General features: G+C 33.6%; 1 protein-coding gene and 1 long non-coding RNA gene across 2 annotated transcripts in view; one reads left to right on the top strand and one right to left on the bottom strand.

Moving 5' to 3' along the window:
- The window catches only part of LOC143238251 (protocadherin gamma-B2-like), a 66,501-nt gene that overhangs the window by 18,766 nt on the left and 28,769 nt on the right, over positions 1 to 18,966 (bottom strand). Inside the window, exons 3-8 of the mRNA XM_076478325.1 lie at positions 11,186 to 11,254; positions 10,297 to 10,505; positions 7,339 to 7,431; positions 5,890 to 5,997; positions 2,506 to 2,607; positions 133 to 258 (exon numbers count right to left, since the gene is read on the bottom strand). Coding sequence (XP_076334440.1) covers positions 133 to 258; positions 2,506 to 2,607; positions 5,890 to 5,997; positions 7,339 to 7,431; positions 10,297 to 10,505; positions 11,186 to 11,254 — 707 coding nt within the window. The remainder of the gene's footprint in view (positions 1 to 132; positions 259 to 2,505; positions 2,608 to 5,889; positions 5,998 to 7,338; positions 7,432 to 10,296; positions 10,506 to 11,185; positions 11,255 to 18,966) is intronic.
- The window catches only part of LOC143238252 (uncharacterized), a 34,043-nt gene continuing 29,634 nt past the window's right edge, over positions 14,558 to 18,966 (top strand). Inside the window, exon 1 of the long non-coding RNA XR_013020473.1 lies at positions 14,558 to 14,821. This is a non-coding gene — a long non-coding RNA (uncharacterized LOC143238252). The remainder of the gene's footprint in view (positions 14,822 to 18,966) is intronic.

Raw genomic sequence — 18,966 nt, forward strand, 5'->3', positions numbered from 1 at the left:
ATATATATATATACCAAGTTTCAAATAATTTTGTAACTGAACATCGCACAAAATACACGTTTCTAAGACTGCTACTCAACATGCCTGTCGATTATTAAGACTAGATTTAATTAAATGTTGAAAACAACGTACAGTACGGATATTTTGGGGCAGAATGGTGGTGTACTTGTCTGCTTGAAACTTTGGATTTTGATCGTCGGCATCTTGAACATGTACCGTCAAAGTTGTGAAAGCACTCTTTGGAGGGTCTCCTTGATCCTAAACAATAGAAACAGTATTGAAACGTTTCATATATGCGGCTAACCTTCGTAAATTATCAGATAATATTAAGCTACACAGTTCATTAGCCTAGTATGACCTGGCGGACAGCAATTGTTCATATTACTTTGTGACCCCATGGGTCGTATCGTGTCGTGACGACCACCGTATGTCTTTATGCAAGAATACGTTGTCGTTAAATCACAAATAATTCCTGTCATCTTTACTGTCACCAGTTGCTACTCACGTTTTTAAAAGTTCATTCGAACCAATCCATTCATCTTTGCTTGACAAATTGTCTACCTGCGTTCTTAGTACTATTCAATACGTTGGAAGTCTGAAGGATAAAGCCATGTATACAAGGAACAAACATCTCGAGGAGAGACAAAAAACAAACTGAAAGTACTGTGGCTTATTAAAACTATACTATAATGACAAATGAGCAAGCTTTTACAATTAATATCAAAATAACTTTTATTCTTTGTAATTTCCAGTACAAGTGTCAACCTAATTTCTCCATAGTTTGTGTGTGTGCACCAATTAAAACCTAACACCTATAGCTTCACACTCATTTTGCTTTTGTACGAATACGTCAAGTTAAGGTCTAAACTACTTTTAAAAGGTTAAAAAATTAGGTTTTTTTATTCCACATGACTCCGGTTTCTTTTCTCTCATCTTGTGAGAAGGCCTTAGTTGTTGTACACATAATATATTTTTGTAAATGAGGTTTTTAAGAAACATTTAGTGACTTACGAGTCTTTATTGTATCGTATTCACTGAAGATAATAACAAGTTCATAAAAGGAAAACAAAAACCTACCTGGCTAGTTGCCAGCCTTCACCAACCAACTAGACGACAAAACGACTTTTCAAAAATATAAAATGTTTTGTTACACTGAATAAATCCCGCTTACCATAAACAACATCTATACAAGAGCGAGGTTACTGAAAGACAGATTTGCTCGAAATAATATATATACATTAAATAGGTTTCAGACAATCAGTAATTTCATGTATACATTTGTACGGATAGACATCAAGTGGTGCACAACAAATTTAGAACATATTTAAAAATATAAAAAAATGAATACAGATTTGAGTGCAATATTTGTTTGTCTTCTATCTTGAGATTTTTTCAGACCTACGTTGGCAAAATCAATAAAAGATACGTTCTAAGAAGCCACTAAATACATACATTTTCAAAGTACTTTTCATCGTTTTGTGATATTTGTAGCTCAATTATCATAGCGTTGTTTGCCAAAGTGTTAAGTTGTATTTCCTAAACAAAATTAAATCATTCAAGCAGTTTATAGAGTTTCAAATCCACGTAAAGATTTAGTATCTTAATGTGTTTGTTTTGGCGTTTTTTTTGCTTAAGTAAAATATAATTCATTTTCTATGTGTTACATAGCTTTGTAAATATTTCAGACAGGCTTTACGCATGTTTTAATTTACTTTACTTCTACAGTTCTACCACACACATAAACAGTTTCGCTACACAAAAGAGAAAAATGTTAACCTCAAATTCGATAATTAAAATTTATGGGCGTGCGCTTAAAACTGACAAAACAGTAACCAGGACTTAAGTGAAGCTTCTTTGTTTTTCAACAGTACATGGGCTTTCGTCCAATTTCAGTTTCCAGAGTAGGGGATCCAGTCTAGAAAACACAACATGCACCAATCTGACATAAAGAATGGATTTAGCCTTAGCAAGGACAACATGTTTCAGACTAGGATAATGAAATGGAAGTCCAATTAGCAGGACAAATGATGCCAGACCGAACTATATATAGTGAAGAAAAAAATTAGCTTTTGCAAAACAATTTCTACCAAGCTAATATTAAAAAGAGATTCATTCGGCAAGACAACATACACCAATACTTTAATTCTCTCATGAATACAGATGACAGTGTACTGTGACGTCTTCAAAACACCATCTGTAAACATCCGTGTTATTTTACAAGTATTAGTTTGTCTTGTTGCAACTAACTGTCTGTTTTTTGTTGTTTTTTATCCATTTGGAGGCGATACATCTTTCTAAAAGCGTATCTTCAACTGTGAAAACATTTTACTATAAACAACAAATTTAAGATAACAAGAGCAATATTATTATTTAGAACAAAACACATTTACAATTCCAAGTCTATATATATATTGGTCAATGTATAAATATACTGTGGATCAGTTACGTATACTACCCTGACTATTACGCTTTTGAGAACAATGTAATCGGAGAACAAATACTTGCCTGTGCTTTTATTGTTATCGAAAAGTTGGGGAGGTTCTCGAAGTCTAGTGGAGCAGTTAACACCATGTGACCTTCCAAGCGGTTATCGAAAGCCAAAATATGCTTCATTAAAAAAAAGAGAAGTTTTTGAAACAACTGGTTATAAAAGAATCGAATGAGTAACTTGAAAAGCAAAAAATATCAGCGCAATCAGCGCAACAACCATTCTTCTATGAAGAGCTTTAGAGCAGCACAAGTCTGTCTACTAATTTAAAATAGAACATACACAGTTTTTTCTATATTTCTTTATAAACTTAGTAATTACCAATCAGTAGTGAATACACTGGGAAAAATAGAAATTAGAAAAGAAAATAAGCCAGCCAATAAAAATGACTGGTGACCTTAGCAACAGTTTAGATCTAAAAGACAATTTAAACATTTTTCAATGTGAAACACGTGCTGCAGATTAATTTTACATTATCACATTTTCCTACAAGTATGAAATAACAACTGTTTTTGTAAGAATGTGTACATGTTTTCCCATAGCAGAGCCACCTTTGGCAATCCACTGAGTTTACCGAGGGGAATCGAACCTCTCATTTTAGCTTTGTAAATCCGTAGACTTACCGTTGTACCAACGGTGGACTGTAAGAAAGGAAACATAGGATAGAACTTCGGACTGATTACCTTACTTTTTAATTTCTGTGCACGTACTAAACGTTAGTGCAAAATATAAATTTCAATTATTTTTATTTTGGTTTTATACATTGCTAGAATTTTTTAATTCTTTAAGAACTGAAATGATCTTCAACGCACATAAGTCTGATTTTACCAACTGTAGCAAGTACTTTTATTCTTTGTAGCAATAATGTCGTATTTTGATGTAAGTACACACCATCTCTCTTTGTCACGCAATACGTCTTTGGTCAGGTAGTTAAGGCGCTCGACTCGTAATTTAAGAGTCGTGGGTTTGAATCTCCACCACAAAAAAACACTGGCCCTTTCAGCCGTGGATACGTTATAATGTGATGGTCAATCCCACTATTCGTTGATTGGTTTGGTTTTTGAAGTTTGCGCAAAGCTACATGAGGGCTATCTACGCTAGCCGACCCTACTTTAGCAGTGTAAGACTAGAGGGAAGGCAGCTAGTCATCACCACCCACCATCAACTTTTGGGCTACTCTTTTACCAACGAATAGTGGTATTGGCAATCACATTATAACGCCCCCACGACTGCAAGGGCGAGCATATTTGGTGTGACGGGAATCCGAACCGGCGACCCTTGGATTACGAGTCCAGTACCTTAACCACCTGGCCATGCTGTGCCTATATGCTGATAAGTTGACGATATGCTATTGTAGGGACGGCTAGCGCAGGTGGCCGTCGTTTAGCTATACGCTAAATTCTAAACAAACAATGTCTGTGGTTAGGTAACCTTTTAACAAATAATTTTGTCTGTCGGTTTTACTATTTTTCTTCCTTATTGGCTGTATATTTAAAATCACTTTAGTCAATGTAAAAGGAATATATGTTCTAGAACTACAAAAAATATGAGATTTTCACCAATTGCCCTCCCCTTTCATCCTTTAAAGCTAGGACATGAAATCGCAACAATATTTACTGCTCAGTTGGAATACTTGGTTCCACATTTTCAAATTTTGATTTAGTATTGTGAAGATTTAGTTTGTTTTTGAATTTCGCACACAGCTACTCGAGAGCTATCTGTGCTAGCCGTCCCTAATTTAGTAGTGTAAGACTAGAGGGAAGGCACCTAGTCATCACCACCTACCGCCAACTCTTGGGCTACTCTTTTACCAACGAATAGTGGGATTGACCGTAACATTATAACGCCCCCAAGGCTGAAAGGGCGAGCATATTTGACGCGACGGGGATGCGAACCCGCGACCCTCAGATTACGAGTCGCACGCCTTAACACGCTTGGCCATGCCTGGCCCGTGAAGACTTAGACTTTTAGATTTAGACTAATTATGTATACTAATTAGCAACATACATTTTTTAGCTCAGAATGATGCAAATACTTGTACACACTTGAGTAAATTATATATACATATATTTTTTTTCTATGGCAACTGTAGAAATGGAAAATATAGTTATAATGATTGCGCAGCAACATCTGATCTTTTCCCCAGTGACACAGCGCATATCTACGGACTTAAATGCTAGAAACCGGGTTTCGATATCCGTTGTGGACGGAGCAAAGATAGTCCATTTTGTAGCTTTGTGTTTAATTAAAAAAACCAATAACAACTAAAAATCTACTATTTTTATAGTTTTTTATCATATGGAGAGTATGTATTTTACATATTTTACTTTTATTTCAATGATGCAAGACATTATTTACAACATAGAATCTGTTCACGTAGAAAAGTGTTGCTCGTAATAAGAATAATTATCAGTGCGAAACTGTTTCAGTTATTATGTGTTGTTTTAATGCGCAAAACTAGACAAATTACATCTGCGCTTGTAAATCTCGTCCCATGCTGGCACAGCGGTAAGTCTTCGGATTTGTAATCTAAAAGCATGGGTTCGATTTCCCTCAGTGGACTCGGTAGACAGCCCGATGTGGCTTTACTATAAGGAAACACACACACGCTTGTAAGCTCTTCAGTCTACCACTGAGTCAACGGAAAGCAATTGTTTCCGAAACCTAATTCTAAGAAAATAAAAGAGGAAAGAGAATAAACGTGGACCACTTACGTAAGTGATCATCAAAAATTATAATGTTAGAAGTAAATAACTAATAATATAAATCAAAAGTTGTACGTTAACTTTTTCCACCATACATAGAAGTCAGTTTATGGTTATCATGGCTTTTGTCAATGACAGTAGTGTGGAAAATCTGCTAAGATGTCAGTCTTTATTCATGACTTGCTCCTACGAACGTTTTATCGTTTATCCGAGAAGAAGGTTCATCTCTAAGAAATTGCAACATCGTGACTCAAGCTTTTGCAGCTGTGCACGAAAGATACGCACGACTGCTTAACCTGATTGCCGTTAGGGCATGAAACCTGACCTCTAGCGGTAAACTCATAAATTATAAAGAGCCACCTCTCATTTCGAAAATAGTGTTTCAATAATAGGAGTTTCTAAAATATGTCTTAATGAAAGCAATATTGTTTAATATTATACCATACCATAGGTTATAAACAATAAACTATTATGAAGCACTGATGCATACGACAAATTAATAAGAGCACTGCATTTATTATTGCTGAATTTCTGGCAAGGCCCTGCAATTTTTGGCATTACAAACGTTTACCTTACGTAAGTGAAACTAAAACGTTAATAAGAAAATCTGAATTTATTTACTAGTTTCCATTCCACATTGTTTCAAATTCATATCATTTTGTTATAGAATGAAAATCTTGAAAAGTGTTGACTCACCGAATAGGGTCCACGCGTCACATAATATTCCACAGTACTGAAAGGACCAGCCTGGTCAACATCAATAGCTTTTATGTTTTGCATTACCACAGTCCCGACCACTGTTACCTACCAGGGGAAGATTTCATCAGACACAGTTTTTTAGAAGTTATGAATATATTTAATGTAAAACCACTTTATTTTAATCAGTACATTTTGAATGCTTACATAATTTTGTTAAAAGCTAGACAACCCTAATAAACTATCCAAACACTTATATTTTATGATGTTAATCATTACAATGCCACATGAATGTGTTCTAATTCCTAAGATCATTTGGTTAAGAGATATACAACTCATGTTATAAAGTAATAACATTTAATAATTACAAAGTTAAATAGCATGCTTAGTGTTTGTTATTAGATTGTACTCCATTAACTACAAAACATACCAGTAAGATACAACCTGATTCTGAGATATTTACAGTAGATGTTTTTTTTTTCATTAACGTGCGATACATGATACATTATGTACAATTAATAATTTATATTTATGGACTCCTTTACACATAGGAACACCGAAAATCTTTTTTTTTTTTAGTTTTACAATAAGAAATTATTCACAACTACGAAGTTACAGCCAGCATTCACCATTTTTGTTTCTCTTCATTTACGATTTAGTGGAGTATTCTGCAACGTTAATTATAAAACCTTATGAGTGAAAGTAAAGAAGTGTTTAACATATGTCAGTCATAGTATATCTGCTATATCCGTTGTCGACGAGGAATTTTACCCAACACTATAGCCTATTGTGACAGTTGAGATAGATAGTAATGTCGATTCTTAGTAGGTATTTGGGTTAAATTATTTTTTCGTATCCCTGAAGGGGGACAAAAAATAACCAGGGACGGTCAGAAACAATTGTTTCTCTTCACCCCACACGCGGCTGAAGTTAGTTTAACGCATAATTTGGATCTTATTAGGTGAACTGGAGTAGGTAATGATGGTTGAGACGCTACCTATATCAACAATTGCTTGTTTGTTTGTTTTTTTGAATTTCGCACAAAGCTACTCGAGGGCTAGCCGTCCCTAATTTAGTTGTGTAAGACTAGAGAGAAGGCAGCTAGTCATCACCACCCACCGCCAACTCTTGGGCTACTCTTTTTACCAACGAATAGTGGGATTGACCGTCACATTATAACGCCCCCACGGCTGAAAGAGCGAGTACGTTTGGCACGACGAGGATACGAACCCGCGACCCTCAGATTACTAGTCGCACGCCTTAACACGCTTGGCCATGACGGGCCCTCAACAGTTGCTTTCGGTGTGAACTAAATAAGGTTGATGAATTGTAATTACTATCGACTTCATATAAGTCTTTACAATTTATAATTAGTCTTATGACTTTAATTAACACTAAATTATTTATTTATTTTACTAAAGTGTTTATTATATGTGTTGAAGTTCTCACCTCGCTAAGATTTAGGCTGTAGGGGGTTCCTACAAATTTCGGAATGTTATCATTGGCATCTGTAACAATGATCCGAACTGGAATTGTAATACTCTACAAGTACAGAATAATCAGTAATCAATTAAGATGAGGAAGCAAGCATTATAATCATATCATATAATTTTGTAGAAAAATAATTACCGTAATATATAAACGTCAAATATATATGTTTCAAAAGACACACTCCTAAAATTAAAACAAATAACACCATTATAATTAATGCGAACACAATTAGTCAGGTTTGTTCTTTTATAATTTTGTATTAAGATGTGTGATTAAAATGTACGCTTAAAATTTCCTTTAATATCTCCTTTGTATTCTATACAGAATGAGTTAATCATATTCACTTAAATATTACAGAATAAGTCACTAACAATATTTATTTCTATAAATTTATAGAATTGTCCCTTGGTGTCAGTGGCTACTATAACTCGAAAAGCTTTAGAGAAATTTCTATCTCAAACATTTCTGTGATGGTTACTGCATTTCACATGATGCGCACACCAACAAAAAGTGTAAAAAATTAGATTGAATTCTGTGTAAACGGCAACCTTTTACAACGATTACTTTCCGTTTATAATTATTTTCTTACAATACTAATTTTACTAAGTTATTATACATATCCCATTATTTGGTGTATTAAATTATAACGAAATTATACACAAGTAAAGCACTGACTAAACAAAATAATGCCTCTCATGTATCCTACAAATAAAATAAAAACTAAATTCGAATACCCCTTACTGGAACTTTTTTTGATTGAAATGATTACATGTTATCAGTTTAGTAAGAAGTCTATAAATAGTCACGTTTAAATAAACTGACTGTTGTTCAGTTACTTTGATGTCATTACTTTTTATGGTAAGACTGAACCAAATACTTTTTATAGAGAGAAGAAAACAATAAACGAAAAAAACCTTTCATTTGAAAGTTATATTTTTATCTTTTCTATATAATCCATTATACCGTATTATTATAATCCCCAAGTTATTCTACTCGACCAGTTGGGGGGATAAAATATTGTATACCATAAAAAAGCAGTAGTAGGAGAAATTCATTGCGGAAGGATCGAAAACATTTCCACTTGCAGATGACAACAGTCCACCATCTACAAGCAAGCTCTATGAGAATTACTACAATTAGTCATGTGATCTGCCAGGATGATAATAATAAAAAGAAATACACAACGAAGTCTGAGGGTCAAGAAAGACGAAGTCTTCTGTAAGAACCGGTGTGTTATGTTCTAATGATCTTGAGATTTATCACAAGTTTAGTGACAATCAGTTATATATATATATGTATGTAATTATTATTATTGCATTTTTGAATAGTACACAAGTGACCAACGTAATTGGTTTAGATAAAATATTATTAAATGGTATAGTATCGTTCGGGAGGAATTCAATATCTGGTTATGATGCTTCCAAAATCAGGACACAGAGGGTACTTATAACTTTCAGCTGAAATGAATTACTTTTATATATAATTTTTCCAGCTTAGCTCTACATAAGATTGACTCTAAACGTGGGGTGTACAAGAAATTGATACGAGGTCTGTTAAAAAAATACGCGGACTGACGTCATAAAACAAAATGTACTTTATTTAGAAGTTACAGGTCTGCGACCCCTTCAAAGTACTCTCCTCCCCAACGCACACACTTATCCCAACGGTGTTTCCATTTGTTGAAACAGTCCTGGTACGCTTCTTTTGTAATGTCCTCCAGCTCCTTCGTCGCATTTGCCTTAATCTCGGGAATCGTCTTAAATTTTCTTCCTTTCAAGGGTCTTTTGAGTTTGGAAAACAAGAAACAATCGCAAGGAGCAAGGTCAGGTGAGTAGGGGTGGGTGGGGAAGAACAGTGATCGAGTGTTTGGCCAAAAACTCACGAGTTCTGAGGCATAAATTTCGCAGCAACGCGGCGCATCTTCAATTTTGTGGTCAAAATCTCGTAACAAGATCCAACTGATATCCCACACTCTTCAGCAAGCTCCCTGACAGTCAGACGTCGATTTGCTTGCACTAGGGTGTTGATTTTGTCGACGTGTGGGTCGTCAGTTGACGTGGAAGGACGTCCAGGACGCTCATCATCTTCAATGGATTGTCGACCATCCTTAAAACGTTCCTGGCACTTGAAACATGCCGTACGCTTCATAGCAACATCACCGTAAGCCGTGTTAAGCATAGCAAAAGTTTCAGTCGCAGATTTTCTAAGTTTAACACAAAATTTCACAGCAAGTCGTTGCTCCTTCAGGTCATTCATTCTGAAATCCGCCAAACGAAAAAAATTACACTTCACTTAAAACCGCGTAGCTAATACACAAATGAAGATATCTGCAATCGGGAAATGGCGTCGTAATCAGCTGATCTGTGCAAACCTAGCGACACCAAGCGGATTCCCCTGGAACCAACTGGAGCCGCGCAATTCAAACAGTCCACGTATTTTTTGAACAGACCTCGTACTTCTCTGAATATATGACGCAGAGCTGTGATGTAATTACGAAGGGGCAGAGCTGGCCCAGATGTAAGGCGTCATATTTTGAATTTTATTTTTTAAGTGCTACTAAAGTGAATAAAAATATGTAGCAAAAATAAAATATTAACAACACTTCACACTTCAGTGTTTCACTTGTGTTTATATCTTCACTGACATGTATTGAAACCAAGACACATAAAATATTTCATAGTTCTTGATTTGGATTATGTTCTGACTCACGTGGTCCGGTACGGTGTTTCCGAAAAGGCCTGGGGGTGACAAAACTTTAACATGTCACTGCTGTAGGGTGTGAAAAAGTCAAAGTTAATATATATATTTATGCATGAGGCTGGAGTGAGAAATCCTTGTCTTTTTACATGACGACTGAATTAGATCATTATTAAAAAAGGACAAAGAAGTACCAGCAATTGTTGTCAAAATTCTTACCGGGTCAGTTTTCCCCACTTTTGAGCAACTGACGTCTACACTTAGACTCTGGACTCCATTCACTTCTTCCTTGTCTAGCCTCTGTCTCAGGATAAGGTTTTTAGTGTAAGGTTCAATAGATATAGGAAGGTTGTCATCATCGAGAGACAACACTATGTCACCGTCTCTACTAGCGTCTCCACCAACCTGTAGCTTTCCAAGAACAGAATCTGAAGAAAACAAAGCATCTTTATACTGCAGTTTGGACACACACACAAGGTATGTTCATTGTTTTGCTTTTAACTAGATTAAACTTTCTTATATCAATTACATCAAATACTAAGCTCTACACAAAGGGACTGAGAAATTTTTTTAAATACTCTTACAAAATCTGCTTATTAAAGTACATACATAACACAAAGTGAAAAAAGAAATATTGTATATATACATATATATTTCTGTCAAGTCTACTGGTTTACTTCATTCGAATTTCTCTAACACTATTAGTATTTTATATTTGACAACGCCTTTCACTGTGCCAATATTTTAATATTGTTATATTATCATAAAATAAATAAAATGATTTGTTTAGCTACGACTAAATGTTATTAAACAGATGTAAACAATGTATCTTAATACTGAACGTAAATCGCTTTCTTTTTGTTTAGTAAATTAAAGAATTGAAGTATCTCATGATGTATTTCTCCACTTTATTTTCCGAGTAATTCATAATATACTGGAACATGACTTTCACTAAGTCTAAGTAAGCATTGCGATAGCTCACAAAGGTGAGCCTACTTGGAGTAAAGCAGGTTAACATTTTAATCTGGATTTATAAAGAAATAGCTTAAGTGAACCCTTTAACGCCCTTGTTATACAGAGTAAATTTAAAAATATTTCCCAGACTTACCAACAGGAAGCTCTTCATTTACCGTGAATGTTTCAGAAGAACCGCCATTTGTCAGGTAACAACGATTATCTGCAAGTGTTAAAAGTTTATCGTAAGAATCGGACTAATTTTGTCAATGAATCTTCCCAAACAGAAGTATTAATTCATTCAAGTAACACCATTTGGCCTATTTTCATTAATTACTATGTTGCCACTTATACCACTTATAATAATTGTTAAAGACTATAAACTGCTGTAAACATTCATTGTTTAAGACATAATTTTACAGTATCATAAATGTACCTATGATATATGAATTATACTCGTATGAACAATTACGAGACACATGATCGTGTATACAATAATAGCTTGATTCTTGTCTTTACACATATATTAGTAAATGCTTTATTTATTTCAGCAGTTCAAACAATTTTAAATAACACGATCTATTAATATTTTTATTCTTTTTATTACATTTTAAGCAGTAAACACTATCAGTCTAGATAGACAATTGTTCTCTGGTCGTAGTAAACAAAGCACGACATTTTAGGACACAGGATCAGACACAACCCATTATGCAAATAAGTAAATTGGCATGCCGACAGTTAAAATTTCAAATGTAGTGGATCACAAATAACTTCTTAGCCTGTTCAATGGTTTCTCTTTAATGTAGGCAGATATACATTATACAGATTCAAAATATTTGTCAACTGTCAATGAAAATGACACACTTTTAAAGTCCTTTGTTCAATTGGAAGAAAGACCAAAAGATTTACCTTGATTAGTTTTTTGTTTTCATCACGGTTTGATAAGATATATCTGTATATATAGATTCAAACTTTGCCTTTTCTTTTTTTGCTAACAGATATATTTCCACACTATGGCTTAGCACTAAGTATTTGGTGGGAACAGCAAACGAAGCCAGTAGTTTAGATTTGAGCTTAACAACAAACTAATAATGATACATATTAAATGTTTATTTCCGTGTGTGAATACGTGTTTAAGCGAACCTTATTATCCATAATGGATGTGATTATTTTAGACATACATGAATCCCAAAGTAGAAATTCGTAATAATATCATAACAAGTTTTAAATGTACGATTATGTGAATCTTGTAGAAAAAGGACATTTCAATTGTGAATGGTTCGCGAGAAATAAAAAATAAAGAACAAGTTTCATATCACGGAACAAGTATACAATTTAAACATAACTTATATGGTAAAAACACTAATACAAAAATAACTGTTTCTAGAAATATGTCTGTTGAAATAAAAACGTTATTACAATGTTTTATTGTACATACTATAAGTATTATAGTAGCATCTACTCATGTAACATTAATGCTTTAAATTACGTTTTACATTATGTAATGTTTTAATAACATGTGTTCTATAGAAAGATGATTATTTTAATAAAATATACATTTGTTTCTTAAGTGTGTTTGAAAAAAGATTTTATATCGCTTTGTTTTACAAAACAACCACATCTTCGGATATAGGAAGCAAGGAAACTGACAAGATAAACACATTTAATAACGAGTAAATATTAATAACAAATCATATCTGAAAAATAAGAGATTATTATTCAAAAATCGAAAAAAACTTACATATGTGTAGTAACATCATTAATAAGCATAAATTCGCAAGTTCAAATAAAATGTGAAATTGTACAAGTAAATTTGTTTGTAAGTTAATTGTATTACCATTAGCGAGTAGATTTCTGTTAAATGTTGAAAGCAATAAACGTTATTTGTGAACTTAGGTCTACAACTGTGCGAAGTAATAGTAGTCTGCAACTAACATTAAGGAAGAAATAATCTATTATCATTACGCGGACTGAAATAAATTAAAATAATCCACTCAACGAAAGAACACGTCACAGTTTTTTTATTTATTTTTGTATACACTAATTACGTAAACTAAATATATAACCGTCAGATATTACCTACATTTTCATGCATTAAAAGCAGCTCCATTGGCCACAACGTACTAAATACGCTGTGTCAAGTTTATCATATGTCAAACCTTTAACAGTGCAATTTCCTGGTAATTAACATGATATAAAACCATTTTGAGCACATTTGTATCAACTAAATCTTTCAGTCTAAGGTTATTATTCAAGAATGTTTTATGCATTTTTCCAGAACTATACATAATCGTTAAATTCACAAGAAAGTTCACGTACTTCCACTTACGTTAATAAAAGTAAATAATGTTTGTTTTAGGTTCAAAACCTTCACATTCTTTGTCACGGCGAATTTCAAATATTAGTTAAAATGTTTCTAAATTTATCTATTTACGCTAAGAGTTTTTTTTTTTTTTTTTTGAAAATCAGCTCCACTATTTCGTAAGCAGGTATATTCTTTTTAATTACCATTGGAGCCAGTGCATTAGATCCGAGTGTGACGTGTTCGTGACTTCACATCTGCACCTTGAGAATGGAAAAAAAATAATATTCTCCGTGACGGGAAATGGAGGCGAAACGCGAAAATCGTGACCCCTCCTGCAAATCTACATGTACACAAAAGAAAAACTGCTGGATAAAAATCGCGCAATAAAAATGTTTTTCCAGTATCATATAAGCAAGAGTTCCATTATAGCATGATTCTCTAAATGGATGCCTATACCAATTTCTGAACTCACAGTAATTTGTTAATTCTTACTGAGAAGTTTATCATTTGATAATACTGGTGTCAAGAATTTGATTTTTACTGACTTAAAGGTATCGAGTAAACTTTTTCATATATAAAAGTTTATTAGTCATTATTGTGTAGTTTAACATACTTTACACACATATAGCTTACAATTAAAAAAAAAAGTTAACTTAATTTCAAGATGACACTGTTAACTCATTACAATGGCAAACTCAGTCACAATCCATGCAAATAAATAAAAGAAATTCGCTAGTTTCGGTTAGTAAACTACTGACCTAATGTTGGATTGTTATTAGTCTTAGCTTAGTTTATTTTCTACCCAGAATTTTACAGGCGTTTAATGCAAACATTTCCATTATACATTTGTAAATACTTTACCCAAAAAAATAACATTATAATTCACGAAGACCGAAAAACCAACTCTGTAAAAAAATATTACTGACATCGTAAAACCCTTCAGAGTTTTATTCATTCACCAATATACTATGGTCATTCTAACAAAATCAGTTAATATAAGCATATTACATAAATGTACGCATAAGTATACAATGTATTGAGACATGCATGAAAAGCATTTTACATGTACAATAACTTCTCGAAATTTTGAAAACAACACTCGAGTTCTGACTCTTTCTAATGATTCCAAACTATTTACCAACAAAAAATTAGACTGATCAGGTTTATTTTTATTATTTTTTAGAACACCATGAAATTGAGGAAAAGGGAACGAAATATACAAGGGCAAATAAATTTCACAAGAAATGTGTTGTATTCCGAGAATTTAAAAACACATAACAATAATTTGTGTAAGGTACTATAACTAGTCTTTTTTAAAAATAAAAATTGCATTATATTTCCATAGGGAATTCCATGTACTCTTTAAGTCGCATTATTGACAGGTTTCCAATAGCTCGCCAAACCCTGACTTAGAAATCAGCCAAAGTGTTGTAATATCTACCCTTCACGTCACGACTGTCCCAGTTTTAGGAAGGCCAGAATTACGTAAGTATTAATTATTGTTCTTAACCTTTTACAGTATGTGTGATGTTTTGATTTGTGTTTAGGATTGTCACACACACATATATATTTTCCACAATTCAGTATCTATTTGTTTTGCAAGTGTTTCACGAACAATTTTATTTTATCAACACATCAAAACAACGGTCAATGTGCTGCATACAAATATTATATACATTACACTTCATAACTGAATCAAACAATTACTTGTGACATTAGTAACAACCTATCTACAGTGAACTTATGGCCTCGTTCATCGTTTATTCACCATGAATAGCAACCAATGCCCTAAAGAACAATTACTAGCTTTGGCCATTAATACCCGCAGAAATAAAAGCTACCCTTAAGGCACATACAAACTATCCATGTAGAACATGACCGGACTTAAACATTCATAAAATTATGCAAGTGTTTTTATACTAATCTCCGTTTCTCACTGTTTCTTCAATATGTATATCGTTCTCGAAAGCCCAACGATTGTATAATACACATATTTATTTGTGTTTTCGGTATAAATATATCTATTTTAAATAAGACGTTCGTCTGAAAACCTCTGGCCTACCTACTCAACATAACCACGCTAAAAACACAACATTTAAGGTTATCATAAGAAAGTACTAACAAATGCACTTCACTTTGAACTTAGTTTTCTCACATGCAAATAATTCTGTGATATTTTTAAATGCAATATATGTTTTGTATGTTTTATTACTTATTTATGAACTCGATGATATATTTTACTCTTATTAAAAGTGTGCTAATTTCCATGTTATGTACGAAAAATAAATAAAACAAAAAGTCACATATTCGAACTCTCTTTTAAATGGTAAAAATTGCACTCTACGTGCCAGTTCAAAGAAACCAAAATACATTAACGTGTTTTAATATCTTATGCTTCTCAACCATCTCGAAATCAACATACAATCAATAACTATGAAATATTTTCAGACTAAAAAATGCTAACATTATTACTTTTGAGCCAAGCAGTGAATTGTCAAAGCGACACAAAAGCCTTGTTCGCCATCTTCTTTCACAGCAGAGCCAAGCAGTTGAAATCAACACATACTGTACAGTCAATAACCATGAAGCCTTTTCAATTTAAAAAGGTTGAACATTAACCTTCCAAACTTAAGAGTTGCATCAAACGTACAGACACAAACGATTCAGATAGTGGATATTCGGTTAGTGAACAAAGTTTGATGAATGCTGACGATACTGCACGTGCAAGAACGTCATACATTCACATATTACTGAACTTAAGCAGCATGTTTCTAAGAATAATTCCATGACTAAAGTACGACTGATATATTCCTTTATTTATAACAAGATCAATACCCCCCCCTTTTTTGCATTATGTTAGCATGAACACCTTAGTGACAACTATCATAATAATTATCTTGTTGTTATGTCCCAAAAATGTATATTGGTGTTGTTTGAAGTTAAGCACAAAGCTAAACAATGGGTAATCTGTGCTCTGCCTGCCACAGGTATCGAAACCAGGACTTTAGCATTGGAAGTCCGCAGACATACTGCTGTGCCATTGGTAGTGAGCATATGCTTATTTAATATATAATGAATATTTAGCATTTCAGCATTATATAAGGCTTCAATATACCTTTAGAAAAGAACGTCTGATTGTTCCTCCTTTTTACGCAAAAAACAAACAAACAAAATTAATTGAAGTCTATTGACCATATTTCTTACTTGAGTTCAGATAAAGCGAGAGGAGGTAGATCGGACACTAAGTAATACCAAAGTCCAACAGAAAGATGCTGGATTTTATTATGTTTTATCTGGACACTGTTAAATTGAAACTATACTTAGTTTTTTTAAATAATTTATGATAGAAGGTAAAAATGTTTACTTTCGATTTGCCAGTAGTAATACATTTTTCTGCGTTATTTAAATTAATTTGCAAATAATCTGTTTGTTTGTTACAAAGCTACATAATCCACTATCTGTTCTCTGCTCCCTGCAGATATCGAAATCTGAGTTTTAGGGTTGTAAACTGATTGACTTAGTTTGAACTATCAGAGTGTCATTTGCAAATAAATTGAATGTGTCACCCCTTCTCTCTCTATATATATAAACATATATAAATTTAAACTTCTTTCACACTTATGAGAAGGTCGTGTAGTGAACAACCTTGTTCAGGCTTAATTTGGCTTGTATACAATCGCTATTTTAGATTAACATCACTATTTATATATTATTTAGGTGTATAGCATACATACATATATATATATATAACGTATGTTTGGTTAGCTGTTATTAAGAAATACAAGTTGGACATGTTTTATTAAAAAAACAACAAATGTAAAATACGTATTTATATAGTCGTTTGTCATCTTAAATACCCCAATTATACGTCATGAGTGTAGTGCCCTCTCACAGTCTCATTACTGGACCATTTTATGTCAAATTAGTCATCGTGGCTGTGAGAATATTCCCATATTTAACGCTTCTTTCAAAGAAAGATAAACTCGTAAATTAATAACTACGCCCGTAAAACTTCAAGTTCCAGACTGACTGATCTACAAAATAGAGAAGGAATGCTAATTAGAGTTATTACACGTGGAATGAAAAGTTTATCACTTTTATACTATCTCAAGAAATCTTGTTGAATTAACAGTACAGCTTGAGGAGTACTTTAGTTGAATTTCGCGCAAAACTACACGAGGACTATTTGCACAGCCATTCCTAATTTAGCACTGTAGGATTAGATAGAAGTCAACTAGTAACCACCACCCACCGCCAACTCTTGGATTACTCTTTTTACGAACGAATAGTGGAATTGACCGTGCCATTATAACGTCCCCACGGACCTGACCACCTGACCATGTCAAGCTTAATAGCACTACGACTCTTGCCAACTAACACAAATATAATTTATAATTAATTATAACTCACCATTTAGTGGAAATAATATTTTTGGTGCTACTGCTTTATGAGTATTTTTCTAAAAATAAAATATTTTTTCATTCTTTTAGTATATATATTGCGTATAGAAGTATAATCGCAATATTATCAAATTTAGATTAAAATTTAATGTTTCTTGTGAATGCTGAAATATCTTCCGTTGGGAATTTACAATGCTAAGATCGGAGGCTCGATCCCCTCGGTGAACACAGCATATAGCTCGTTGTAGCCCTGCTATAAAAAACAACAACAACACATAAACAATGCTGAAGTAAGATCGCTAATTAAATGTCTTTTATGTCAGCCTAGTATGTGATTAATGATGAAGATAGGTGACAAGGTAACAATGTGTACATACAATTATCTTACTTACGGCTGTCCCCTGGGCTAGTACAGCGGTAAGTCTAAGGATTTACAACGTTAAAATAAGGAGTCTGATTCTCCTCGGTGGGCTAAGCAGAGAGACTGATGTGACTTTGCTATAAGAAGAAAAACACACACATACTTCTGGCTATCTCTGTAGTCTAGGGCTAAACATGTTAAAAAACCCGATCCTGTTGTTGTGATTCAACTAAAATGTGGCGATTTGAAAGTGCCGATAGTTCCTAAACTTTATTCTTTAGAAATTTCCGATCGAAGATGTATTTCATGATGATAAGAAGCACTAAGTTTTAGCAGGTTGAAGAAATGGGTATCTGTAGAGTTGAACCTTTTTGCTAAAGCAAAGAAGGGCGTGATCTCCAAAGACAAAAAATCAAACTTTTCTACGACTAGTTACTAGCTTGCTACCAGAAGTAATTAAAATGTAATTGTGACTGGAATTAATCTAAGAACAGAGCGGTCTGTGAGAGCTGAAATAGAGACCCTTGTCAGGACGGTTAGCTGAAATAGAGGTCCTTGTCAGGACGGTTAGCTGAAATAGAGATCCTTGTCAGGACGGTTAGCTGAAATAGAGGCCCTTGTCAGGACGGTTAGCTGAAATAGAGGCTCTTGTCAGGACGATTAACTAGATGATTCATAAATTACGTCTATAAAATTGACAAACAGGCCATGTTCGCAAGCTTCTTCCAAAAAGTGGCATAAAAAACGTCCCCCCTACTTTTCAATCTATCACAGTAAATATACATCAAAATTATGAAAATCATTCCAAGGAAAAGCGGGAGATGACATAGCATTTAATCCAGAAGCCCAAGAACCTCTAGGGTTTTAAA

This window comes from Tachypleus tridentatus, chromosome 13 (genome assembly GCF_004210375.1).
Source record: "Tachypleus tridentatus isolate NWPU-2018 chromosome 13, ASM421037v1, whole genome shotgun sequence".
NCBI lineage: Eukaryota > Metazoa > Arthropoda > Merostomata > Xiphosura > Limulidae > Tachypleus > Tachypleus tridentatus.